Source organism: Diaporthe amygdali (assembly GCF_026229845.1).
Source record: "Diaporthe amygdali strain CAA958 chromosome Unknown NODE_15_length_991109_cov_64_707514, whole genome shotgun sequence".
In the NCBI taxonomy this organism is placed as follows: Eukaryota; Fungi; Ascomycota; class Sordariomycetes; order Diaporthales; family Diaporthaceae; genus Diaporthe; species Diaporthe amygdali.
The window spans coordinates 332,424-357,734 of NW_026517035.1; the positions used below are offsets into that span (position 1 = coordinate 332,424).

At 52.2% G+C, this 25,311-nt stretch overlaps 9 protein-coding genes across 9 annotated transcripts; 5 read left to right on the top strand and 4 right to left on the bottom strand.

The window, feature by feature from the left end:
- Positions 1–157: 157 nt before the first annotated feature.
- Positions 158–1,993, bottom strand: J7T55_009838 (cytochrome P450; the record flags this gene model as incomplete). The annotated part of the gene is made up of 6 exons (XM_053143794.1): positions 158–1,042; positions 1,151–1,269; positions 1,328–1,358; positions 1,501–1,572; positions 1,622–1,861; positions 1,913–1,993. 6 exons carry the CDS (start codon positions 1,991–1,993, stop codon positions 158–160), a joined length of 1,428 nt encoding a protein of 475 aa, XP_052993357.1.
- A 576-nt stretch (positions 1,994–2,569) lies between these two features.
- Positions 2,570–3,349, top strand: J7T55_009839 (trans-aconitate 2-methyltransferase; the record flags this gene model as incomplete). The annotated part of the gene is made up of 1 exon (XM_053143795.1): positions 2,570–3,349. One exon carries the CDS (start codon positions 2,570–2,572, stop codon positions 3,347–3,349), a length of 780 nt encoding a protein of 259 aa, XP_052993358.1.
- A 795-nt stretch (positions 3,350–4,144) lies between these two features.
- On the top strand, positions 4,145–5,893 carry J7T55_009840 (uncharacterized protein; the record flags this gene model as incomplete). The annotated part of the gene is made up of 3 exons (XM_053143796.1): positions 4,145–4,476; positions 4,542–4,998; positions 5,060–5,893. 3 exons carry the CDS (start codon positions 4,145–4,147, stop codon positions 5,891–5,893), a joined length of 1,623 nt encoding a protein of 540 aa, XP_052993359.1.
- A 162-nt stretch (positions 5,894–6,055) lies between these two features.
- Positions 6,056–7,153, bottom strand: J7T55_009841 (uncharacterized protein; the record flags this gene model as incomplete). The annotated part of the gene is made up of 1 exon (XM_053143797.1): positions 6,056–7,153. The coding sequence occupies one exon, from the start codon at positions 7,151–7,153 to the stop codon at positions 6,056–6,058; it is 1,098 nt and encodes a 365-aa protein (XP_052993360.1).
- An 872-nt stretch (positions 7,154–8,025) lies between these two features.
- J7T55_009842 (ferric reductase transmembrane component 4) lies at positions 8,026–10,470 on the bottom strand (the record flags this gene model as incomplete). The annotated part of the gene is made up of 3 exons (XM_053143800.1): positions 8,026–9,213; positions 9,280–9,853; positions 9,923–10,470. 3 exons carry the CDS (start codon positions 10,468–10,470, stop codon positions 8,026–8,028), a joined length of 2,310 nt encoding a protein of 769 aa, XP_052993361.1.
- Positions 10,471–13,382: 2,912 nt separating this feature from the next.
- Positions 13,383–14,001, top strand: J7T55_009843 (uncharacterized protein; the record flags this gene model as incomplete). The annotated part of the gene is made up of 2 exons (XM_053143801.1): positions 13,383–13,491; positions 13,574–14,001. The coding sequence occupies 2 exons, from the start codon at positions 13,383–13,385 to the stop codon at positions 13,999–14,001; spliced, it is 537 nt and encodes a 178-aa protein (XP_052993362.1).
- A 1,266-nt stretch (positions 14,002–15,267) lies between these two features.
- Positions 15,268–16,710, bottom strand: J7T55_009844 (uncharacterized protein; the record flags this gene model as incomplete). Its single annotated transcript, XM_053143802.1, has 1 exon — positions 15,268–16,710. The coding sequence occupies one exon, from the start codon at positions 16,708–16,710 to the stop codon at positions 15,268–15,270; it is 1,443 nt and encodes a 480-aa protein (XP_052993363.1).
- An 811-nt stretch (positions 16,711–17,521) lies between these two features.
- J7T55_009845 (uncharacterized protein) lies at positions 17,522–18,763 on the top strand (the record flags this gene model as incomplete). Its single annotated transcript, XM_053143803.1, has 1 exon — positions 17,522–18,763. One exon carries the CDS (start codon positions 17,522–17,524, stop codon positions 18,761–18,763), a length of 1,242 nt encoding a protein of 413 aa, XP_052993364.1.
- Positions 18,764–21,724: 2,961 nt separating this feature from the next.
- J7T55_009846 (uncharacterized protein) lies at positions 21,725–24,966 on the top strand (the record flags this gene model as incomplete). Its single annotated transcript, XM_053143804.1, has 3 exons — positions 21,725–22,252; positions 22,349–24,293; positions 24,356–24,966. The coding sequence occupies 3 exons, from the start codon at positions 21,725–21,727 to the stop codon at positions 24,964–24,966; spliced, it is 3,084 nt and encodes a 1,027-aa protein (XP_052993365.1).
- Between the last annotated feature and the right edge of the window lie 345 nt (positions 24,967–25,311).

Genomic DNA, 25,311 nt, shown 5'->3' on the forward strand with positions numbered 1-25,311 from the left:
GACCGTGGCAATTGACAACGTGCGAGTGAAGTGGCTCTCAAATGACTTTAGAACGATTCTTCGAGAAACGCCATCTGCAGTTTGCTATGCTCTCTAAGCAGCAAGCAAGAACAACATAGTGTTCCTGGCGATTCCAGTCGCTTTGCTCCCAACAGCCTCACTGCGAAACCTTCTTCAACCGCACCCATAATTCCGGCTTGGTCATCGAGTGGAATATCTTGAAAGGCTTCAGATTGCCATCAAGCCCCCACACATCGTTCTTGGCCTCATACTCCCCTCTGTCAAGTGCGATATCGAAGTTCCATAGCAAATGCGCCGAGATGAGCCGCATCTCCATGTAAGCCAAGTTTCTCCCGATACAAACTCTGGGTCCAGTCCCAAAGGGCAATGAAGCATTTAGTCGATCGTTCGAGAACTCGCTCTCCTCTCCAAGCCAGCGCTCTGGTCTGAACTCGTAGGGGTTGTAGAAGTTTAAGGGTGAGTGTGTTGACACCCAGGGTGGGACAGCGACTGTCGTCCCTGCAGGAACATAGTAGCCGTCAATCGTCGCGCCGCCTCGGGGGACCATTCGTTGCTGGCTTGCTGGCGACGGCGGGAATAGACGAAGCGCCTCGTGAATGGTAGCCTCAAGGTATCGGAGGTCCCGTACCTTTTCCCATCTAACATCTTCGTCTATCTCCAGGGCATCTCTAATTTCTTTAACGAGGCGGCTGTACACCTTTGGGTGTGTACAGACGAAGTACGTCCAGCCGGTGAGGGCAGTAGCTGTCGTATCTGTTCCGGCACTGATGAAGAGTGCCATGTTTAGGATAATCTCTGTCTGGGATAAAGACTTCTTCGACTCATTGTTGATGAGGATGTGGTACATGAAGTCTGTGTGATCTCTGTCAGGGTCTGCGAGGCGACGAATTGTCTTCTCGCGCGAGTTCCTCAGGTGTATTTTGGCCCAATCAGCCGCCTTCGCAGGAACGAGAAGCCGAATCATCAGAGATTCAAGCCATGTGCCAACGCCAGAAAGTCGGCGTATGCCTTGTGTCCAAGTCTACTAATTGTCAGATACCTGGATATAGGCCTCCAGAGGCGAATCTTAGAAGTAAGATAAAATGGCAACGGGTCAATGACTGTAGGGACATGGGGAGCTAGTACTTACGGCTGCCACGAAGACATTGATTACGGATGTAGACCACTCTGTGGCCGATGCCTGTTCTAGACATCCAAACGGCTCCGCAAAGCACAGATCCCCCATAACATCGAATGCAAGGTAAGTATCTACGCGTCTCGTTAGCTAAGAACTGATGCATACTCGGCGCGTGATCAACACTCACACCAACTCGATAGATCCACAGGTTGTTGCTCATCTGCTTTTTGATCAAGTACAGCGATAAATCTTTGAACCTGAATTTTCATCAAATTTTCAAATTGTCGCAAGGCGGTGTTTGGGAACAAGTATCCCAATGCTCTTCGCTGGCGAGTATGTTCTGCATTCAAAGCCAGACTCACGCCGGTCTGTCCATCTACGCCTCCAACAGCTCCGAGGAAAATCGGACTTTTCTCCATGTTTAGACCACCTTTCTGTAGACAGATTTAGACTCGGTACTCTTGAGCTCCGTGGTAGACCTACTCGAAGACCATAAATTTCTTCGCGAGCTTCTGGACGGACGAAGCTTAGCTCGTTGGGAGATACGCGTACGACTGGGCCATACTTGTCATGTAATGACCGGTAGTACAAATGCTGGTTGCCTGTGACCAAGGCGAAGGCGGCGGGCAGCTCCGATACACTGTTCGCCCATGGGCCAGGTACGGCGCGGAGTGGGTGCCATAGGCGTCGATGGAGGATCTGGGCGACACATCTCGCGAAGAGCTGATGGTGGTGAGCAGGGGTTCTTCAACATGAGTTGGCTTATTGACTTACGAGAACTGCAAGCGTCGCGACTATTGAAGTCACGGAGAAGAGATTATTCATCATGGCCTGCAAAGAGCCAACCACATGCATCGAATGTATGACTTCTTGGGAAGAGGGGACGATCTGACACTCCCAGTGTATTCCTCTCTGTGTGGGTTCTTATGTGCTAAGCTTTCCTGGATTTAGCTTGAGGTCAATTTGGGAGGAAAGCTTGTAGCGTGCAATACGTAATATTTGTGAGCTAAAACTGGATTCTACTTGAGAAATTTCTATAACATTTACATGAGTAGGTTTCATCATGAGAAATAACGCAACCGCTCTTTTCCTGGTCTTTTATCGTATGTTTAATCAGCGTTTTGTGGCTTGTATTGCTACGCTACGGTCACCTAGAGCGTAATATACCCGTATTAATGGTACTAAATATGCTCAAAACATGCTCAAAGTACCACAAGTCACTGGGCAGTCTAGCACGGTGTTGCAGACGCCCCATGAGTCGTGCGGGGTACAAGTGTTCCATGTATCTTGGCCTTGACCTTGACAAGAACCCACTCGCTGGATCGCCATGCTCGCACATATGTAAGACGGTACCGGCAGGCCTGTAGTTGGGTGAGCATTTCTGAGAGGTCAGCATAAAAAACCTCCCGAACAAAACCCTCCGGAACAGCCATGGCCGACACCGAGGAACTAGCGAAGGGTTACACTTCCGTCAACAACACCCAATTTGACGCTGGGCTATTCCTCCTCAGGAGACTCGGAGTCACTCCCGGCCTGCGAGTACTCGACGTCGGCTGCGGTCCTGGCAATCTCACAGCTCACATCGCGGACGTCGTTGGCGAGAAAGGAAGTGTGATTGGCATCGACCCGAGCAAAGAGCGTATCACCCTGGCACAAGAGATCAAGACGCCCAATCTCTCATTTTACGTGGGCAGAGCCGAGGACCTGTCCCAGTTCGATTCCGGCAGCTTTGATATTGTATACGTCAACTCCACCTTCCATTGGGTTGAGGATCAGCCAGCTGCGGTCAAAGAGTTCGGACGCGTTCTGAAGCCAGGAGGCCGCCTCGGAATCTCAGGGGGGTCTGGGGATTTTGAAGCCGCACATGAGAAGATTAAGGCCGACGTATTGTCAAGAGAGCCCTACCGAAATTATCCAGAACAAAGCGGTCCGAAGTTCATAAAGCGTCGGGATCTTGAGAGTCTCCTCGATGTTTCTGGGTTTTCCAAGAGAGACTTTGTCATCAATACAATCATCAAATCGGCGAAAAACGGGGAGGAAATGATTGAGTGGTTGGACACAAGTTCGTCTGGCAAGACGTATGGTGGCATCCCGCTTGACATGAGACCAAAAGCACGGGAGGAGATGAAGCTAGAATGGGACAAGATCACCACGGAAGATGGCATTCACATGGACATGGAGTTGTTGGTGACTGTGGCTACCAAGGAGTGAGTGCTTGGCATATTCCCATAGATAGCATAGATTTGCAGCAATCTTCCAGCTCAGTGCTGGCCTGTTCACATTGTCGTGTTCCCAGAGGCTCAGTGACAATCCATCGTCTCGTTTCGGAATGCATTTAAAGCAAAACGGAATTTGTTAAAAGAACAAATTATATTGTATCATTAATACCACCCAAAGATTCATCTCGATGTCAATTACAATAGGACCTCGACTAGTTGAATTCCAGAGAAGGGAGACTCAATCTGGAAGAATTATCAAGACCCCTGCCCGTTCTCCGTCCGCCCGCGAAGCCAAGTTTTTGCGTGTAATCAAACAACAATTCAACGTCCCCAACGAGGCAATTTTGAGCACTTATTGAGCAGAAAACGGTTACGCGATTGTTTCCTGGTGGACCTCATGGTGATGGTCCCCCACGCGTTCTTGACAGGTATTTTACCACGAGTAAGTCAACATCGCGATAATATTGGTGTGTGACCATAAAAATTAATCTGCTCACACCCTCCCCCATGCACAATGCATGGGTACATGCACTCGCTTCCCCACAATAGCAGTGTTAATGTGCTCAAGCTGCCTGCAACAATGAAACATTGCCCGAGAGCAAACATACCCACACTGGCTAGTGCAAGACGCTAGTCCAAGGTCGTTTTCTTGGACACACAGACCTCGACCCTTTCGTACCCTGGTTTTACCTTTCCTTGGTCATGGGAAGGTCCCTCTCCTTTAGGTTATTCTCGGTCAAGCTCAGCTCGACTTTCACTGGCAAAAGTCGTGGCTTGTATTTTCACCATGCCGCACGAGGCGAGATTATCTCAGCCTTCTTCTCAGGTTCCAAGCAACTTCTCGTACCAGTCACGTCTAGAGATTGGACCGCGGCAGTTGGAAGCAGGAGAAAACTCAGAGCCTGACGAAAAGGAGAGAGATTCTGGCGCCAACACTCCTTCAGAATTGCTGCCAGCTAAAAATGAGACCGCAGAGGGAACTGCGCAGCCTGAGCTTGGCTCCGAGCTCATAGTATGGTGGAATGAGCCAGAAGATCAGGACCCCGAAAATCCTATGAACTGGTCGTCAAGAAGAAAATGGTTCAACATTATTACTATCTCTGTAATCAGCTTTCTCGTGTGAGTGGATGAATTGACCTTGGCGGTGCTTGAATTTCACGCAAGGACACATCTAACATCACTAGACCTCTTATATCGTCAATGCTCTCACCAGCGGTGCAGCTGGTCATGCAAGAGTTCAACACCACCTCGACCACATTCGCGACCTTCGTGGTCTCGATCTTCGTGTTGGGCTTTGCCTGCGGCCCGTTACTGCTTGCCCCATTGAGTGAGCTTTACGGCCGCGTGCTCATCTACAATATCACGAATGTGCTATTCCTGGCTTTTACTATTGGCTGTGCACTCTCACAGAACGAATCGATGCTCCTGGCTTTCCGATTCTTGTCTGGATTTGCCGGTGTGGCTACGATTACTATAGGCTCAGGAACTATCGCGGATATTATGCCACGCGAGAAGAGAGGCAAGGCCGTCTCGATCTGGTCCGTCGGCACCATCCTTGGGCCGATGGTTGGGCCCATCATTGGTGGTTCTGTGACAGAGAAATATGGCTGGAGATGGATGTTCTGGGTCATCTCAATGGTTGTAAGTGATTCAAAAATGGGCCCACTATATTTCAGAGTGCTGTTGATTAATCATTGACTAGGTCGGTGTTGTCACCATCTTCACGTTTGTTGTTTTGAGAGAAACATACCCAGTCGTGTTATTGGAAAGGAAAGCAGCCAGGCTCAGAAAGCAAACAGGAAATTCCAATTACCGATCAAAGCTCGCTCCTGATATCACTCCCAGAGAGCTTTTCAAACGGAGCATTATGCGACCTACGAAGATGCTTTTCTGCTGTCCAATAGTCACCGTCATGTGCACATACGTTGCCGTCCTCTACGGCATACTGTACCTACTCTTTGCCACATACTCATTTGTTTTCAAGGAAGTATACGGGTACTCGACGTTCGCGGCCGGCCTCGTATTCCTTGCTGGTGGGATCGGCACTTTGACTGGACTGTTGTACATTGCAAAATCCAGCGACAGAAACCTGAAGAAGCGCGCGGCCGCCGGGAAGATGGTCACTCCCGAGGACCGACTACCCCTCATCATCACAGTTCCCGGGGCCCTGACGTTTCCCATGGGGTTGTTTCTGTATGGTTGGACTGTTGAATACAAAGTCCACTGGATCGTCCCTCAGATTGGAACGGCAATCACCGGATTCGGGTCCATACTCATCTTTGTGGGCATTCAGACATACCTCATCGATGCGTTCGAGGGATACGCTGCCAGCGTCGTCGGTGCCAATGCTGTGTTAAGAGGCACTGCTGGAGCGCTCCTCCCGCTGAGTGGTTTGCAGTTATATGATGCCCTTGGATGGGGCTGGGGGAACAGCTTGTTGGGCTTTCTCACTCTGGCATTTGCTCCTGTACCTTTGGTCATCGGCTTTTATGGGGCCAAGATCCGGAACTCAAGGCGAAACCAAATCCAGCTATAAGCAAGTAGCTATCCTCCATAAATATCAGGATCCTAAATCTATCGTAAACACTTCATAACATAATCACTATTCAGCACTCAATTCTCGTGGTCACACTCGTGAGGAAAGGACGCTAAATGCTATTCAGATGCTTAATGCTGCTATTTTCTAATCACAAAATTCCTATAATCGAGTCTCATTCTGTGCGATCAGCCATGGGCTAAATCTTGCGATGAGCTCACCCCGCGGGACATCCTCTAAGTGAAGCTTCCGCAAGTTCCGGCCCAACCTCATGTATTTGATCCCTGTGGCCATTTCGACAAGGATGATGACAGCCGTAATGGGTGACGCATCTATTCCGAGCTTCTCAGCGAGAGCGTGCCATGCGACCAGCAAGTCGGGCACATCCTCTGAAATGTTTCGATTCTCAATATCGGCCGGGGCCTTGAGCTTGTTGTGCGGTGGTGAGTTCTGCGCCAGGTCCACCAGGTCGGTGAAACCCTGATCATAACACTCATTAGAGACCTCGATCGTGCTTTTCAGACGAAGGCCAAATTTTGCGCCAACTTCCATCCGTACTCGATCTACAGCGAGCATAGCGTTGGCGACGGAGCGTGTGAGGCCATCTCGATATATCATGAACTCGCCCGCAGTGCTCTCGATGCGGCCGACATTCATCAGCATCATCAATGGGTGAAAGACCCCGTTGATGTTGGACAGGCTGACCTCGATGACACTGCTACACCACTTGAGCTCCATCGGGAAGATGCCTTGTATGCCGGCGTAGAATGCCGGGCTCACGTCGTTGCGCAGCGCCGCGATGGAGACGATGCTTTTCCTGCCCATCACGCGCAGTTCTCCGTCCTCCATTCTGCAGGAGTATGGTGATATATTTGTCTCGAGGATATTTTCCACCTCGATCTCTGCCCCCGCGACGAGCGAGAACAGGTTGCCCGGGACCGCGATGATGGTGTGTGTGCGCAGGTCGAACTGCTTCAGCTCCTGCAGGAGTGTCTCCTGTCCGGTCGACGGGACCGTCAGGATCAGAATCCTCGAGAAGTCGACGACCTCACTTATGTCGGTGGTGAGCTGTACTATTGTCGAGCCTTCCATCGCGCCGCTCGCCCTCAGGCAGCCTTTTTCTTTTACACTGTCTGCATGCCGCGTGTGATCTGGATGCGAGTACAATAATACGCTTTTCCCGTGACTCTGGAGATCTGCGGCGAGGGCGAACCCAGCTGGCCCTGCGCCGAGGATCGACACAGGAAGCTGCATGTTCATTGTGCTGTAGTTGTTTTGATGTAACGTCTGCGTGGTGCCTATGCGTGGTGTGTGTGCGTGGTGTGTGTGCGACTTTGGGATGTGTGACAGTCAAACTGAATCAGACGATGGCCTATCGTTGTTTCGGAGCACGAATATATGTCGATTTTGAGTGAGCGAGTTACCTGGGTTTGATATTCAACAATACCGGGGCAGGATGAACCCCAGGATCGTCCTCAGAAACAGGGAGGTCCGCGACACGCCTATTGCAACACCCCCCGGGTTTTAGTCCTACACCTGAGCAAGTTTCCGTATTTTTTACCACCCCCTCAACCGACCGCCCCCGCTCCTTTGCCCAGATGAATAATACCAATTCCCTCGGCCTCCTGTACTGTACAGGTCGATCTAGACCGAGCGCCCCACCGGTGACCCTCCTGCATGCTAGCTGAGCTCAGACTCCAGTCCGACTACTACTTGGGGAAGAGGAACTAAGTCCTTGTGCAAACGTGCTCTGAATCTTCGACCTGAGCTTCAGGCCAAGGAAAATCCTGCCGGATGCGGTATTCCAGGTCTGATTTGGGAAGAGGGGGGGTTGCATTCCACATCGTGAAACCAAACAACTGGGACCACTCCATGAGCACCAGACATGTAGATGACATAGCCGGAAGCCTCCACGGCGCTTGACAAGGTCCGTCAGAACTTGTGGGCATCTCTTACTTTCCGAGTCTTTCGAAATCACACGCAGTCTTCGATCACCGCAATCTTTCTTTAGCGGCTCAGAAGGTCAGGGCATACACATGAGACGTCTCACAGAACTTGAGTTTCAACAAGTTTAGGAGACAGAAAGAACAATCATTTACTCCTAAATCTAGAACTGGTTTCAATTTACAAAGTTACCATGCGTAGGCCTCCTCTACTATGTCCACGCTTGAGCCGTTCTTCACACACTGGACCACCTCTTTCGCAGCTGCATCGGCCATAGCACCAGGGCCACAGACCAAGACAGTCGTGTGATGCCCAGGTTCCACAGAAGATCTTATCACGGCCTCAATGTCCATCCGGCCGTGCGTCGGCGATGCTCCCGCGGTCTTCAAGCTTCCGGCATCGTGCAGGGGAACCTCCTTCTGCTGCACAGCGCTGGTCTCACCTGTGTACCAAAATGAGACCTCAATTCCCTCAATGCCCATCAGAAAGTTTTGCTTGACGTGTTCGATGAGAGCCATTTCTCTAACAGACCAGGCAAGAATAAATCGCTTTGCTTGCCTCATGACCCCGCGGCCTTTTCCTGGTGTTTCTCCGCCTCGGGAAAGTGTGCTCGCGTATTCCTGGATAAATCCAAGAGCATTTGTGATACCTATGCCACCAACAAGACACAGGACCGTGTCAGTAGCAAGCAGTGGTTGAAGGGTGGACTTGTGACCCGCATATGGGCCCTCGGTGTAGACGCTCATTTCCATGATGCCCGGCGAGCAAGACGTAAGGCGCCGTTGGAGCTCGGCAGTAGCCCCAGAATGCACGCGAACAAGGAATCGTACAGCCACGCACTCCTGAACTTCGGGCTCTTGAGGCACCGTGGTGACATTGGAGGTCTCCTTCACATCGCCTTCTTTGCTGTTTGGTCGTGTTGACACGACGGGCAGCGGCTGGCCTTTCCTCCTCCAGGCCGCGACGCTGAAGGGATGGTTCTCCCAGACTTTTTCGAGTCCAGGAAAGTAGAGGAAACAGTGTTGTCCTGGGCCGAAGTTCCAGCCCACCCTCGGGAAGACGGTGATTTGTATAATGTTGCTGTTCGGGATTGCCTCCACGACCGCCTTCGAATCGCCTAGACGGTTAAGGTAAACGATTCGAGCTACTCTTGCAACTCGGTCGAAGCCCCAGAAGGCGAACGCAAGATACAGCCAGACCTGGTAGCCATAATCATATCCGAAGTGAGGGATAATATGATACCAGCATCCAGCCAAGGTGATGACGATGAGAACGATGTGTATTATCAGGAAGGTTTCGTAGAGCATGATTCTTAGCGGTAGGACTGCGAAGCCTGTTGCGAGGCACATTGCTATCGTTGCGATGATTCCCCAGTACTGTGGACGAGCATGTTAGTTCGTGAATTAAGATTTTGTTCAAGGGCAATAAACAGGAAAACTAACATAGAATGGTTCTGCTGCTTTCGCAGCATACGCAGATGCCCCGTCATATCCTGGCTGCCAGTACGCCATTGTGTACACAATAGAGTGCACGATAGCTTGCAGGGTGGCAACCCTCGCAGCCCACCGATGCAGAGTCAGGAAAGTCGACTGGCTCCATCCGGTCAATGGAATCAGGGGATTGTTTCGGCCTGCAAATAAGATGGCGATACTGATGTTGACAAAGCTGAGAGTGCCCGTTCGATTCCCAACATATTCGCAAAACTCGAAGCCCGCAGACATGAAGTAGATATTCGGTTGGAAGCTCCGGAAGTTAACTGCAGAGAAGATAACATTCAAGATGACGTAGATGGCGATGAAGATGCTGAGTGTTCTGCTTGGGAGGTAGCCTGCCCGCCCAGGGAGAGGCTCAAGTCGCCGGGACCCAAAAAGGGCAGGGAGAAAGATGTTGGTTCGAAGTTTTGCTACGAGGCCGGATGTTTGCAGTCGTTTCTGAAGTCCAGGAGAGACGGTTGTGATTTGCGTCAAAGCGCCACAGATGAGGCAGATGCCGATGACGACAAAGTAAAGGATTACCCTGAGAGTGGCTTGTGAGCACCTTTCTGAAACCTATACCGAAGACAACGTCTATAAAGAGGGCACTCACGAATATCTGGTGTGGAAGTATTCAGATCTGGCGAACTCGCCGAGAGTTCCGTGCGTAGAATAGTAGAGCTCACGATTCACCAAGCTGGTGACATTGAGCCACATGGCATCTGCCGCGAGTTCCTCTGTAGGAGCCGAGGCAGGAAGGCTGTCCTGGAATGTCGGCTCTGACGCCCCAGCGACGGCTTGGTTACTGAAGCATTTGGCCTGTTTCGCTGCAGGATACCCGTCGGCGTTGCAATTCTGCTGGATGCAGTATGCCATCGTCTGGAGCCACGGGGTGTTGGAGGCGTAGCATTCGTCGCTGGTCATACCCATGGGCATGTCCATATCCATGCTCATGCTCATATCCATACCGGACATGTCATCGCTGGACATGAACGTCGTGCAATTCAGCCAGAGGGTGGACAGTGAATCGTGACATGCTTGACAGCAGAGATCCTCGTACAAGGAGATACCAAAGCCCACGATGCCTTCTTTTGCTGCCCCGGCATTGTGGATGAGGCAGAAGAGCGACCACACAACGAAAATGGCTGATGAGGGACCCATCTTGAGACCGAGTCGCGGATCGACTCGCGACTGGGGGCTGAGGAGCTTCTGAGGTCAGAAAGAAGAGCGTGTGAAGTGCTTCCGGAGCAGAACACAGGACGCTTCGTGCTACGGTAGCATCAGAGTCGGATTCTGCGAGGCAGAGCGGGCGACATGAGAGTGGGATATACAGAAGAGAGGCCGGGCACGATCAGGGTTGAGCGATCATTCACAGTTAAGTTGGCTGGTGCCAAGGTGGCCCGGGTGAGTGGGTAAGTGCTACCTACTGTACTCTCCGGGGCCGACTCCCGGGATGGTTTATTAAACGAGCAAGTAATAAGCATCGAGGTATATCGGGCGTCCCACATTGGGACACGGCCCGCTCAGGCTAGGAACCCCACAGGCGGCGATAAAACTCGCTCCGTTGGTGAGGCTGGCCCCCATTTCCGGGAGAATTCGAGTGGCTTCTTAAACGTGCTCATGATCTGATGCGGAAGCACCTAGGCACGGCCTTGGGTGCCCGAGGTTGTACAATCCTAATCATCTACGGTATCAGGGTAAGAAACGCCACGTCCAGACCGCGCCATGTCAAAGGGAACACACGGACTTTCCCAGTAGCTCGCTCAGGCTCTCACAGTACCTGTCTGAGCAACGAAAGGTAACATTCCTCGAAACTCTACGCGGAGTCAGCATGGGTCGTGACCTGGCCCATATCCCTGCTGGTACGAGTTCCATTGTGAAACATTGTTTCGAGGCCCAGCCATGATAACTACGTTGGTTTCAACGACTCAATAATACGCCACAAATTATTTCGAGCTTTCAAGCGGTGTCGAGGCGAAGAATCACGACAAGAGGTTGAGCAAGTTTTGCTCACCGGCACGATGGACGGATGTGTGCTAACAAATGCAACGGCGAGGACCTGCTTATCCCACCGTGTCGTCGGCCAATCACGACGAAGTTAATGTGCTCAGAGTGGATGCAACCGACAGGAGGGAGGCGCGCATTATATCGCTCCTGGTTGGCTCACTTTAGCCTCCTGCAGGGTCCCGGGACGGTGCGTCCTACAAACTGGGCCGGCCGACTGGCCGTGCGTATTCCTGGCTGCTCCTCCACGGATCCTACCACGCCTGCCCACAAACATTGCTCTCGATGCCATGGGAAAGACGGCTCTTTAAGTATCTGTTTCACAAGGTGTGAATAAACAGTGGAATGCGTTAAATCAAGTTCAGTTTTCAAGATAGTTCTGAAGAGGTGACATTGAGCTTAACCTTTTCTATTTTTGCACAAAGCTTAGCCAGGCTTCCGAACATGCTCCGTAACTTCTGCTGTCTTCGCGTTTGTACACGTCACTGGTCGACTCCACTCTCTCTTGTGATGAAGAAGTTGCTTGAATAATGTCAAATCTATCTTCGAGAGGTCATTATCAATCCAAACGATTACATCATGAGGAAACGAGACTTCTAGCTCAATTATAGCCGGCTAATTTCTGAAGCTGCCATCCGCTCATTGGCAACTTGCTATAGTGAAATGGTATTCAATGATTTGAAGCAAAGAATACATATATCTCTCATACCTCCCTCCCCAAAAAGTGTCACCAAAGCATCAAAAACTTGGCCCCATGACTAGAGACTATGTCAAAGTCAGATCCTCATGGGACATTCTGTCCCATTGCCCCCGAGTACTACCATCTCAACATTGAGTCTTGCATCGGCATTTTCGCTGTCTGGCTTTCTTAAAAACAAATAAAAAAATTGGAACGCTCCGAAAACTTTTGAAGTGGTCATTACGGGGTCATTCTCAAACAGCGTGTGCGCGGTAGGATGCGAAAACCAGCCGAACTGTAGGGAAAGCGACGTGATGGATAATTGAATAATTTGACCGATGCATTGGGAAGATGACACGGCTATTCTGGTCAGTTAAAACGCCTGTGTTCAGGGCGGACACAGCTTGGAACCTGGTGATGCTGAACGTGATGGTCTGGAGCACTCTCTTCATCGGGGTCACCAAGCACGAAGAATAGGTGTTACGTTCTCTCTTTACTTCAGTCTATATTTACGCTGAGAAGCCTTGAGTCCACGGAGTTACCCTGAGCGAATTTCAGGATCGTCTTTGTTGCTGGTGAACATGCTTTACAGCCGGCCGTTTCAAGCCATCAAGCCCCATTTCCGAAAAATTGAAGAAAACGATATCATCACAACGGTGGAAAAGTGAACCTAGCTCCAAAATGATCAATTGTGTCCTCAAAATGCGATCAAAGATACGGATTCAAACACGAAATATGTCTCAGGAAAGGGCAACTGCTTGTTAGGTAGTCCCACAAGAGCCTTGCATGGAACATAGATGGGCCAAAGGACAAAGGAATATCAATCCTCGATGCACTTCAACAATGCTCATAGACTTACATTGATACATACTTTCGAAACCACCTGCATAGCATAGCAAGGTTTTGTAACTGGTTTTCCGTAGACACGGGTGGTGGTTTTCGTGGACTGAAGTATGGCTCACTGAAAAGATATCTGAGCTTGGTGAGGAAAGTCTACGTGAAGCACTGTCCGTTGCGGCAACATGTACTGAGTTCTGGATAAGACATGACAAGAAAAGGATAGGACGGGGAGATGGTTGGGTGGGCTGCGGCTGCAGCCTCCTACAATGCTGATCATTTTCATCTGAAAGCTCAGTCCTCGCGTCCAGACTGTAGTTTTCTCTGGTTGTCAGCTAGCAGACTTTTTGAAATTTCCCCCTCCTGAAGCTGTTCCCAGCAACGGCGTCTGTTTGTTCGTTTTTTTACCAACCCCAACCTGACAGCCTTGCACTTTCAGGTAACAACGACAACAACGACTCGCAACCGCAATACCACAGCATCAGCAAACATTTGTCACCTTTCAGCTGGCCATAAGACTGAATTTCATCCACTTCTCATATCTCCATTCACCATGTCTTCCATGAGAAACAAGACCAACACCAGTCCCTTCGGCCTCACTCCGCGAGAGGTTGAGATGGCGGTTTTGGCTTGGAAGTGCGTCGATGACAACGGCAAGGCAAGTAATCCATCCCACAACACACCTTTCATCAAATAAAAACGCATATATTTCACACCTCATCGGACAAATGACAAATATCTAAGACTCTCATAAACAGGTCAACCCCCAGAAACTGGCCGAGCTCACCAACCACGAGAACGTCGGCTCTGTAGCTCGGCGCTGGCGCGGCATCAAGGCCAAGATCGCAGCCGCGACCGGCGGTGTCTTTGGCACTCCCGACGGGACCAGCGACGGCGGCATTTTCGGCACCCCCAAAGGCGCCAACAGCGGCAGTGAGGCTGCCGTCGGTGTCGACTCCCCCTCGGTCTCTGCGGGAAAGAAGCGGGCTGTGGCAGTGGCCGGTCGCAAGCGGAACAGGAAGGAGGTTGACAGTGATGAGGAGATGGACGACGCTGATAAGGGCATGAGACCTAAGAAGGCTGCTATGCGTGCGCAGAGCCGCATCGCTGCCTTGGATCAGGACCCTGCTCAGGAGTCCGGTGGCTCTGGTGCTGATGAGGCCGAGGTTTGAGAGTTTTGAAGGACCATTTTCATCATCATGCATTCTAGCATCCTACAGTCGGATTTTCAGCACAGGACGTTGAATCACAGCGTCATCTACAGGGGCAGGAGGGCAAGCTCGGATTTTCAGTAATCACCGTTTGGTGGCCGGACTCTGAGCAGGGGAGTTTACTACGGCATTGGGCAACAAAAGTGTCTCTGTGGCGCACGAACAGGCAGGACGAAGGAGCTTATTAGGTGCGATTGCAGCAGCCAGTGAGCATCTCACAAAGTTGTCTTGGTTTTCGGAGGGAAACAGACAGCCGTCGTAAGCACAGCCTCGCAATACAAACACAACATTTTGGGGAACTATTCAGGCAACAGGTAAAATTTTGTGACCTAAACCTAAGCTTATTGCCTTAATTGGTGAAACTCAAAAGCCTAAGAGCATCAAGTCTTCAGCCTTGCCGTCTCATCAAGCGGTCTTGATTCCATTTTCTTTTTATGCCACGAAAGCCCAGCCAAGTCTTCGAACTATGCTATTTTGGACTTACACTCTTGATGCTACTCTAGATGTAGCGGGCTCACTAGGTTTGACTATCTACCGTAAGAACCTGAGTCAATTCAGATGGTCAATGACAACACTAGACCTGTCCCATAACCAGGTGTACGGCTCCAAGGCGGACAGAGGTACTCCAAGTCCTGGCTTCCGGTTGCAGGATGACTAACCTGTAGTATTTTTTTTACACACCAGTAAATATATTTATTTATCTACTATAATTAACTTTCTGTGTTATACATTGGCGTTCGCACGACGCTTATGTTTAGGGAAGATCCTGGAACCTCCAGTCCCTATTAGATGCCCTTAGAGGTTGTCCTTGCCATACCACAAGCCCTTGTTACAAACAAGTCATTGTAACAATCGATAATTTAACGTCTAGATCCACCTGACCCGAATTGAAACACCACAATGCTTGAGGATCCTCATACTCCCCGTCTGTACAGTACGGTACCCCCGCGAGTGTGGAAACGTGGCCTTTGACGTGAATCCATGCTTTCCCGAGACTCCCAAAGGCGAGTCAAATCGCTGTGATATACACCAACCCAGGAGCATAGAGTTGGACACCCAGCTCCTACGATAGTGTACCGGGTAGTTGAAAGCGGCCCAGCTCCATGAACCTGTCCTGCCCTACTAGCCCACCGGTAATTATCAATCATACCGGGAAACATATCCATGGCCAAAGATACAAGCCGCGTGGCTCCTCATGCCGCAGCTCGAATCTCTCCAGCCGTCATCCTATTCCTCGATTCTGGGGAACAGTTTATCGTACTCTACCGGCTTATACCGGTGGGCACTTGGGCTCCCCTCACCCCACCTCGCCTCCATCCACTTGCGCCTCGGTTCAAATTTGTCATAACGCTTGTCGATCCAGTTGGTGTTGTTGGCCAGGCAGAGGTCCTCGAGTGGCCACGAGCCGCGGCACCTGGTCATCGGGTTCGGCGGCAGCTCCCCGAGGGGAGGAAGCCGACCTTTGATGTTGCTTTTGGCGTTGGGCATGTCCAGTACGACGGAATTGCCAAAGTCGACCCACACCGCACGCCACTCCTGGACGCCTTGGTCTCGTTGTTCTTGCTGTTTTTGTCTATTTCGGGCCCCTTCTTCGCCTTTTCCCGAGTGGGAGGAGGAGGAGGAGGTGGTGGTGGTTGAAGAGGAGGAGAAGGAGGCCGAGGAGGCCGAGGAGGAGGAATGATGATGTTCTTTTTTCGCGCAAACAACAACGTTCCGCGAGTGCCGGTCGCCGTGGGATACATGGATATGCCATAGGGCACTTTCGGCCTCAGCGACCTGTGCCACCAAGTCCATGCGGACCTTTGCCGGGATCTTCTTGTAGTTGCCCGACTTGAGCAGGTGTAGTATGCTGTCTCCCGGGATGTACTCCATCAGCAGCAGGCGCACGTAGCGGGTTACCTTGATGGTGCGGCGCACGAGCTCGCCCGACGACTCTCGATATCGTTTTTCTCCACTGCTTCCAGACTGGCGGCCGCCGGTGGTGGTGTTGGCGGTGCTGATAAGAGTGGCAGCACTGTTGCTCACCAGCTCCAGCTCGTAGGGCATATCGAGGGACCAGCAGCCCTCGAAGCGCGGCGTGTACCTGCCGTCGAGCCCTTCCTCCTTGATCTTGGTGTAGGCGGCAGCCTCACGGGACCATTCGGACTCGGTGAGACCCACGGGCGACTGGCCCTCGTCCAGCTCCACGTCGTCGGAACTGTAAAGCGGGTCGAAGATCTTAGCGACAAGCGGACCCTGTATGCCGTCCACGCGGCACTGCACGACCTGGGAGTAGGCGCCGTCGCGCACCCTGATCTGGCGGACGATATCGAGGTGCCGCGTTGTCCTGTCCTTATGGTGGGGCATCGTCTTCCTTGGGCGGTGCCTGAAATATCTCTCAGTGATGGTCCCGGGTGCGATTTTGCATGGGTTGGTGTCCCCGGATGGGAACAAGACCCATGGCGTCAAGTTGTCGCTTGGTTCCAAAATCTCATTCGGACGCAGGATTTCGGTTGGGAGCACCGGGTCGCTGAGGCTGGATACCTCGGGATTCTCGTAAGATGTGCCGCCATCGAAGGGTGTGAGCGGCTCGTGTCGTTTGATTTTGAAGCAGACGCCGGCGACATAGGGCAGCGCGGGTCTCTTATCGTCATCAAAGACGTATTTCTTCTTCTCATTGCAGGCGGGCATTCTGGTGATGCTGCATTCTAAGAGAGGGATAGATAACAGGTGACAGATGGGTGAAAAGAGGGAGGATACAGAGGGTACATGCAGGCCCTGATACAAGAATATCTCCACCGCCAAGAACCACGTATGCTCAACTTGTCCACCCAATTCACGCACTTGATTTACACACCCAATTGCATACTCAATTTGTACACTTAATTTACATACCCAATTCATATACTTACTTCACATGCTTACACCTTACTTATGAATTAAGGGTCAAAATATATGCTTAGGCAAATAAGTCATGTATTTATAAGTTAAGCATGTTGATGAGTACCTAAATAATCAGGACATAGTCTAAGGCATAGACCATTCCCATCTTGCCATGTCACATCCAGTCCAGCAAGGTCCTCTACGGTGAGGAAATTGAGCATAATCCAATCTAGGGTGGCACTATCAGTGACGGAGAAAATGCACATGTGGACAATTTGGATTTGTTCCAATAAATATTCGTGTTGCCCTAGCAGAAAATGAGAACTAGGGGAAAAGAACAGCTATATATATTTCAATGGATGAATTTATAGCCACGCAAAAAAGAACTGATTTTCTTTACATTCTACACAACAGATGATCAAGTGTCGACAATCTCAACCCACCTCTCAGCAATACTTCACACACAAGACTTTGTGCTCCCACTTTAATTCTCTCTTCGCGCTCAAGAAAGGGAACGGATAATCATTGAAGACCAGAGTCAACACGTTTCACAAAATCACAAACATCCCCACCACCACACACTCAACAAACACACATCACCACATATTTATACAACAAGATGCCGGGCCTATCAGAAAGACTACCAGGCAGCAGGCCCACAAGTCCTGTTGCCCCTCGTTCTCGTCCTCCTCCTCCTGCCAGGCCTAGCCCAGCACTGCCCAGCTGGGTTCGAGTCCTCCTGGACGACTCTAACACAAAGGCAAAAGAATTACAACGCTTCTTGTACCGGGGCATCAAGCCCCGGATAAGGAGAAACAAGGAGAACGACCTCTACGGCTACCTCGAGACCTTTGAGATCCACTGCACTTTCGACAACCGCACGACCACAGTGCACAGCCCCATGGTGCTGGAGCAGAGCGCCTGGCTCAGGGACAGAGTGGCAGAGCGAGGCGACCCCGAGTTGCCGGTGTGCCCGCCTGAGCACATCAGGTGGTGGCACGTCGGCTGGGTACTCGAGTATATGTATTTTGGCAAGGTCCCCGGGTTTGTCATGCTGGTGGATGAACAGCTGCCCGCGAGGTATCCGGACAGACTGCCGCGGTCGATCACCGTGGGCCTGGTCGAGCTGTGGGAGGCGGCTGAGTTCTTTGGCCTTGAGGGGCTGAAGGAGCGGGCCGAGGAGGCGTTTAAGGTGTACATGAGCAAGGGCATCCATCACGCCATCTTGGTTCAACGCGGAGTACTGGGAGCTAGACCGCGTGTGGATGCAACTGGTGCTGCGGCGGAGCGGCCTGCTGCGGAGGGATTGGCCCGACCGGAGATCCGGGTTGCGCATGAGTTTGCTCAGGCTGCGTGGAAGATCTTTCGTGGAACGGCAACAGAAACCCATTACATCAGATACCTTGTTTCGGACAACGGGTGGCTCATTTATGCACCCCAGATTGCAGAAGATGCGGAAGCCCTTGACGCCTGGGAGAGCTCCATGTTCGACAAGGACGGCTTTGCCGACGACGACGAGTTACCACCGGATCGTTCCCTTTCGCCTCAGTGCCTCAACACCTTCAGCGTCCTGATGACCAACCTGTGCATGTGGTTTGCAAATTCGGGCCTGTTCGAACTGGAGTGGTTTCAGGCGTTTCTGCCTGAGGTTGGACCACGGCCCTTGCTATATGCGTTGAATAGGATTATGAGGGAGACAGTTGCCAGCTGGCCGCGTGATGAGTACCCACACGCGCCATTCTCCTTTGAACGGGAGGATCCGTGGAGGTTAATCGCGTCGAACACCAGGGCAGTGCCGCCTCGTCCGAGGACGAGAAACATGCAACAAGACAGACTGGTTATCGACCTGTCATTCAGTTAGTTTTGTGACTGGGATGCAGCTTTATATCTAATGGCGAGGTGCGGACTCCAGGTCCGTCTTGAGCGGAAATGTAACAAGGGATATGTATCACTTTGGCGGTGGTATTGGAGGAACAGACTTTGAGGCTGGCTTGGAAAGGCTTCAAAATGCACATGCATGGTAGTGGGGGAAGAGGAGCGCGGGAGCTTGATAGTTAGCAATTCAAGAAGTAAATAAATACATTGACACGCCTAAATCAGCAAAATAAGTTTTCGGGAGAACATTGCTATTCCACTTGCAAATAGAATCCAGTAAGTCTCTGAAATATAGTATGCCATTCATCAATACACATTCTTTCTGGATTCATCACATCGCCCCTTTCATGGTCTCGTTGGAGTGGTGTGGTCGCCATGAGACCAGCCCGCCGTGTGCGGTGGCCCTCGTAACGGGGCAAACCGACCTGACCCAACACGATGAGACTTCTCAGCATGTAGAGTCGAACTGAGTCAACTGCACGAGTATTTAGGTTCAAGGCTGTCTCATTGATCAGTATACCGACAGCATGGTAAGTTGACACGGACGCAGCCTTAAAGAGCTTGAGTCGCGGCTGGTGTGCTTTCCACCCAGCTGAGTCGCAGTCTGGGGAGATAGAGATAGACTTCATGATTGTGGAGAGCGGTTGACGTGGAAGAAGGAGATAGATGTCATGTCCAATGCTGCAGATTTGATTGATGATTTGTTTTCAGCAATTGTGAGCGTATTACCCGGAGCACGTCCCCCGTTGCCGATGGGGGTGTCGAGGTCGACCAGAACGGCATCAAGTTAGATTGAAAAAATTCGACTATGGCCGAACTACACCATTTCAAGGTTGCCTCGGGCCCAATGTGGAAGCGAGAAACACGTGGGGAGGTTGGACGGCATTGACAGTGGCGCCGACACACTGACAGGTGAGTGGGATGGCAGGCTGTCATGTCAAGGCTGGATGGAAGGATGGGTAACGAGCAAGGTACAGGTAACAGAATGCGGGTGTGGGATGGCTGGGTGGCAGATTGATGGATGGATGCAGGTAGCATTCGACGGATTTAGAGTTGCAGTGTCGGGTGTGGGCAATCAACTGCACCCAGATTGGGTTGGAGCTTTCTCCAGCTTGATTACCCCCAAGCATCCCAAGAAGGAAAAAGGTGGAAAGGAAGGGCATAGAAGCCACTGAAGCTTGTGCTAGCTAGCTCCTAGCAGGTTACGTCAGTGCCTGCTGTTGGCCCGAGCGGTGACGGAGCTGCTGATTGTTCCCTCACCCTTTCCTTCCAAGGTTGGCTTAGCTGAGTAATTGGAAAAAGGGGGGGAGGGGAGGAAGGAGAAGGAGAAGCTCCTGCCCGTTGATTGTGAATGTCTATGTGTTGGTGATAACTTCATCGCCTCTGTCTCGCCTTTGGCTTCTCCCGCACACGAATCACCAATCGACCTTGCTGTCTGTCCACCTTTGTATATCCAGTATCTATTCTATCATCTTCCATCGCGCCAAACAACAGCTGAGAACCACTGATCCGGCTGTTCCTGACCAACCTGGTACGTCATTGGCCCACCTTGTGCGACGAGTTCCTGTGCTGCACTGCTTGCGATTGTGCGACTGCGACTTTTGCTGCTTCTTCTGCTGCTTCTGCTGCTGCTTCTCCTGCATCTGTTTCCGTGTCTGCTAGTCTTCCTGCCAGCCCTGCATCGTGTCTGTCAGTCGGTCTGTTTGTATACTGTGCATATCCTGTATCCTGCGTCCTGCGTCCTGCATCCTGCCCTGCCCTGCCCCTCGCCTCGCTTCGCCAATAGAACCGGCTCCTTGGAAATCAACCCCGCCATTACTCGCTGCTGTGCTCACCTGTATGTCATCGCGACTGGCATCCACCCAGCTCCATCCCAGCCCATCCAGCCAGCCTCAGCTCCAGGATAGGATAGGAACCATCTACTGTCACTGCCAGACGGCTGGACTGTGACGTGCCTGCTATCGGACCTCACAACAACCGCCTTTTTGCCGGCTCTGCCCTGACCCAATTCTTTCCTGTCTGCTTGTCCGCTACATTGCTCGCTGCTGGCATTTTCTGCATACCATCAGACCTTTACCCACATATATACACGCATCGTCTACCTAGTACTGCACTGCGTTGCATAGCGTTTCTCGTCTTGGATCTGCATCCGTCTCCTACTGGCTCTACCAACTTCTTCTCTCGTCCGGCTCCGGACCTACCTACATTCAGAACATATCGCCAGACGCCCCCCGTTCTCCACCGCCTCTTCGTCGTCTCTTCCCCGGACGAACAAGTCAAGCAAGGGTCCTGCAACGCCCAGACCGACCGCTGCTCAGGGGCATACTGCATAGCTGGTGACCAACACGTTGTCAGCGTGCCACCCAATCACCCAGCCCAGCCGAGTTGCCGTTTAGCGAGCGTCCAGAAACCCATGCACGCGCACGCCACAGCACTGTGAATGTGACAGGGGCCAAGGGGATACAAGCAGGATCGACGAATCTGACAAGGAGCAAAACGTCCTCAGCCAGTCCAGCCCCACGGTGCACATCATACTACGGTGCAACACCCCACCACGGCCTGGAACAGTCTCTACAGTATCTGCACATAGAAGACTACGACAGAACTCCCTCCTCCTTCCAACGCCTTCGATCCCTCGACTATAGTCTGCTGGCACCCTCCGCACTCTCCCTGCTCTCCCTGCTCTCCTGGTCCTGGTTATCGTACTCCTTCTCCCGATCTTGCCGCTATTCGGACATCTGATAAGCTTCACGGCCGACTCAGATTGACTTTGGGCCGACTCGATTCCTACCTGCTTCACTACTCGTGGTGGCCCACAGCTTGCTTCTAGATTGCTTCGCTTGCATTGCTTTGTTGTCCCTTGCTGTCACATGACTTGGTGGAATTATTGCCGTTAACTCGCTTGCTACTTGTTGTCGAAATTGGTCGAAATTAACACGAGGTCACAATGGCAGACCAAAAAGGTCCGGGGAAAGGAGACGGCGCGGCCGATACGGGGCGCACCGTCAAATTCTCCACTCTACCTACGAGGCCCGTTACCGACTCAAGAACCCCATCCTCCCAGCGACCAGACTTCGACCGAGCTGTCACCCATTCTGATCTCCTTGCTCACCACCAAGAAGACAACGTCAACATTCCAGTCACCCCAGGAATCGGCGTCGAAACCTACGACTCCGGCACCAGCGCCGACTCCGCAGAATCCGCTGGCAGCAACTACTTTACCTCCAAACCTACTAGACTACTCGAAGAGGCTGTCGCCTCCCCTAACGCCATCGACGACACCATGGCCGCTCCGTCGGCAGACCCCATGTCTGGCCACGACATCCTCCGCCGGATGAGCAAGGCCAGTCGCGGCAGACGCCAGACCCTGAGCGAGATCAAGTCGGCTTACCCTGCCCTGTCGCTGAGCGGTAACGTCATATCTGCGACTTTTAACATGCCACACTCCTTGAGGTACCGCAAAGGGAACGACTGGGTGAGTACACCACGGGCACCAACTGGGGGGGCACGGCCTTGCCAGTCAGGCCACATCTGAAAGGTGTAAAACTCGTGCTAACTTGTTGCGCTGCAGGAACTGAAAACCCGCCGCGGCCAATCTGCCCTTTTCGATGCGTTTGCGCATCTGTCTTCAAACGATTCCTCCTGGAACCATACCTGTGTCGCGTGGACAGGCGAGATCGAGGCTCCATCCGACATCCCTTCCCCTCCCGATACCCCTCCTATGACAACTACCAACCTACCGAGTCTGAACAAGCTCTCCGCCCCAATCCCCGTCGACGTCAATGCTGAGAAGCCAGCACCCGCACCACCTTCGAAAGATGGGCTGTGGATCCCCAAGGAAGACATGGAGCGGCTCGAGTACCAGCTGTCCCATGACAAAAAGATCAAGACGGTGCCTCTATGGCTCGCGGACGACACAGATGGGCAGGAAGACGGAATTTTGCTTAAGGATCAGTCAAGGTGGAGGCGCTACGCAGAGCATGATCTCTACACGCTCTTCCACTACAAAACACAGATGCCGTCAGACGGCCGAAAGGAGCGCATCTACTGGGCGGACTATTACCGCATGAACCAGAAGTTTGCCAACAAGATCCTCGAGCTCTACAAGCCGGGCGACGTCGTGGTGATCCATGACTATTACCTCATGCTCCTGCCCAGCATGCTGAGGCAGCGCGTACCACACATGTACATCAGCTTCTTTCTGCACTGCCCTTTTCCGTCCAGCGAATTCCTGCGCTGCCTGCCAAGACGTAAGGACATCTTGGAGGGTATGCTTGGCTCAAACCTAGTTGGATTCCAGAGCTACAGCTACAGCCGGCACTTTAGCTCCTGCTGCACTCGGATATTGTCATACCCCTCGGACACCGGTGGCGTGGAGACGTACGGCTCCAGAGTCGAAGTTGGAGTCTTCCCAATCGGTATCGATGCAACCAAGGTCGAATCCCTAGCGTTTGCCCCCGAAGTTAATGACAAGGTCAAGGCACTCAAGAAGATGTATGCGGGGAAGAAGATTATCGTCGGCCGAGACCGGTTGGACAGCGTCAGAGGTGTGGCACAGAAACTAATGGCTTTTGAGCGGTTCCTCGAGCTGTACCCCGATTGGCACGAGAAGGTGGTGCTTATTCAGGTCACCAGCCCGACGTCGATTGAGGAGACTTCAGAAGGGGACGAGAACAAGATTGCCAGCCGAGTGAACGAGTTGGTCAGCAGCATCTCCGGCACGTATGGTCACCTTGGGTACGAGCCTGTGCAGCACTTCCCTCAGTACCTCAGCCAAGACGAGTATTTTGCGCTTCTGCGCGCTGCAGACATCGGATTGATAACCTCGGTTCGAGATGGCATGAACACGACCTCTCTGGAGTACATTGTCGCTCAGCGCGATAACAATGGACCCTTGATCCTGTCCGAATTCAGCGGTACTGCCGGCAGTCTCAAGGATGCAATTCATATCAACCCTTGGGATCTTTCCGGCGTTGCAGACGAGATCAACAACGCACTCATCATGAGCGACGACAAGCGACAAGCCATGCAAAAGTCCCTTTATCGTCATGTCACCACCAAGAACGTTCAAAGCTGGATTGGCGCGTTCCTGGACAGGCTGGTCGATGTTCTTGGTAGCTCCAAGAACACCGTCTCTACCCCGCTTCTCGACCGAGCCCTGATGCTCCAGTCGTACAGGGATGCAAAGAAGCGGCTTTTCATGTTCGACTACGACGGCACGCTCACACCCATCGTGAAAGAGCCATCTGCCGCCATCCCCAGTCGCCGTGTCATCAATACCCTGACGACCCTAGCCTCGGATCACCGCAACGCTGTATGGATTATCTCGGGCAGAGATCAGGCCTTCCTGACCCAGCATTTGGGACATATCGACGAGCTCGGCTTCAGTGCCGAGCATGGAAGCTTCATGCGACACCCCGGCTCGAAGGAATGGGAGAACCTGGCTGAGACGTTCGACATGGGCTGGCAGTCCGAGGTGATGGATGTGTTCCAGACCTACACTGACAAGTGCCCTGGTGAGTTCATGTTCTTTTTCACTCTTCCGAAGCTTCGAACCGAAACTGACGAGTTTTGACAGGCTCCTTCATTGAACGCAAGCGCTGCGCACTCACCTGGCACTACCGGCTCGCGGATCCCGAACAAGGTCCACACCTAGCGCACGAGTGCCAAAAGGAACTCGAGGCGACTGTCGCACGCAGGTGGGACGTAGATGTGATGCCAGGCAAGGCCAATATCGAGGTTCGGCCAACCTTCATCAACAAGGGCGAGATCTCCAAGCGTCTTGTGCTTCAGTATAACGCCGACATGAGCCATGTCGCCGGCAGTGCCGTCTCTGCCGACGAGCCCGGCAGTAGTAAGGTCGAATTTGTCCTATGCTTAGGTGATGACTTTACCGACGAGGACATGTTCCGCGCTCTCAACGGCCTGAGCGCACCACCTACAGACAAGGGCGAGGAGGCCAAGGTCAAGGCAGAGAACGTGTACACTGTCACCGTTGGCGCGAGCACAAAGGTCACCTTGGCCCGATGGCACCTGCTGGAGCCGGAGGACGTCGTCGACTGTGTTGCACTGCTCGCAGGCGTTGGTGGCGGTGGTGCAGGCGCAGAGGGCGGCGGCACACTGAGCATGGGAGAGGTCAACCTGGCGGCCCTGAGTACCGTCGAGGGACATGTCCCTAATATCGACTAGGCGATACCCCTCGTGTCATCCAAAAGAAGATATATAGGGTGCATTGGTTTTGAGGAGTTCAATGGGTGGGAAAGATCGGCATGGTGTGTGGATCAGGGCATCAAGCGTGGAAGGACGAGGCAGTCCGTTGATCAACAGCAGCACGGGCAGGCTTTTGTGGTTTCTGTCTTCCTAATTCCCTCCGTCTTCTTCAGTTTATTGTTCAGGATAGGATTAGAGTTCATGCATCCGACCCCGCTGATGGGGCAAGCCACGCGATAGAGATAGAAAGACAGCCTGGGTAGAAGGGAAACAATCAGAGTTGTAATCATCATGTATTTGATCCGTTTTCACTTCCATGCCTTT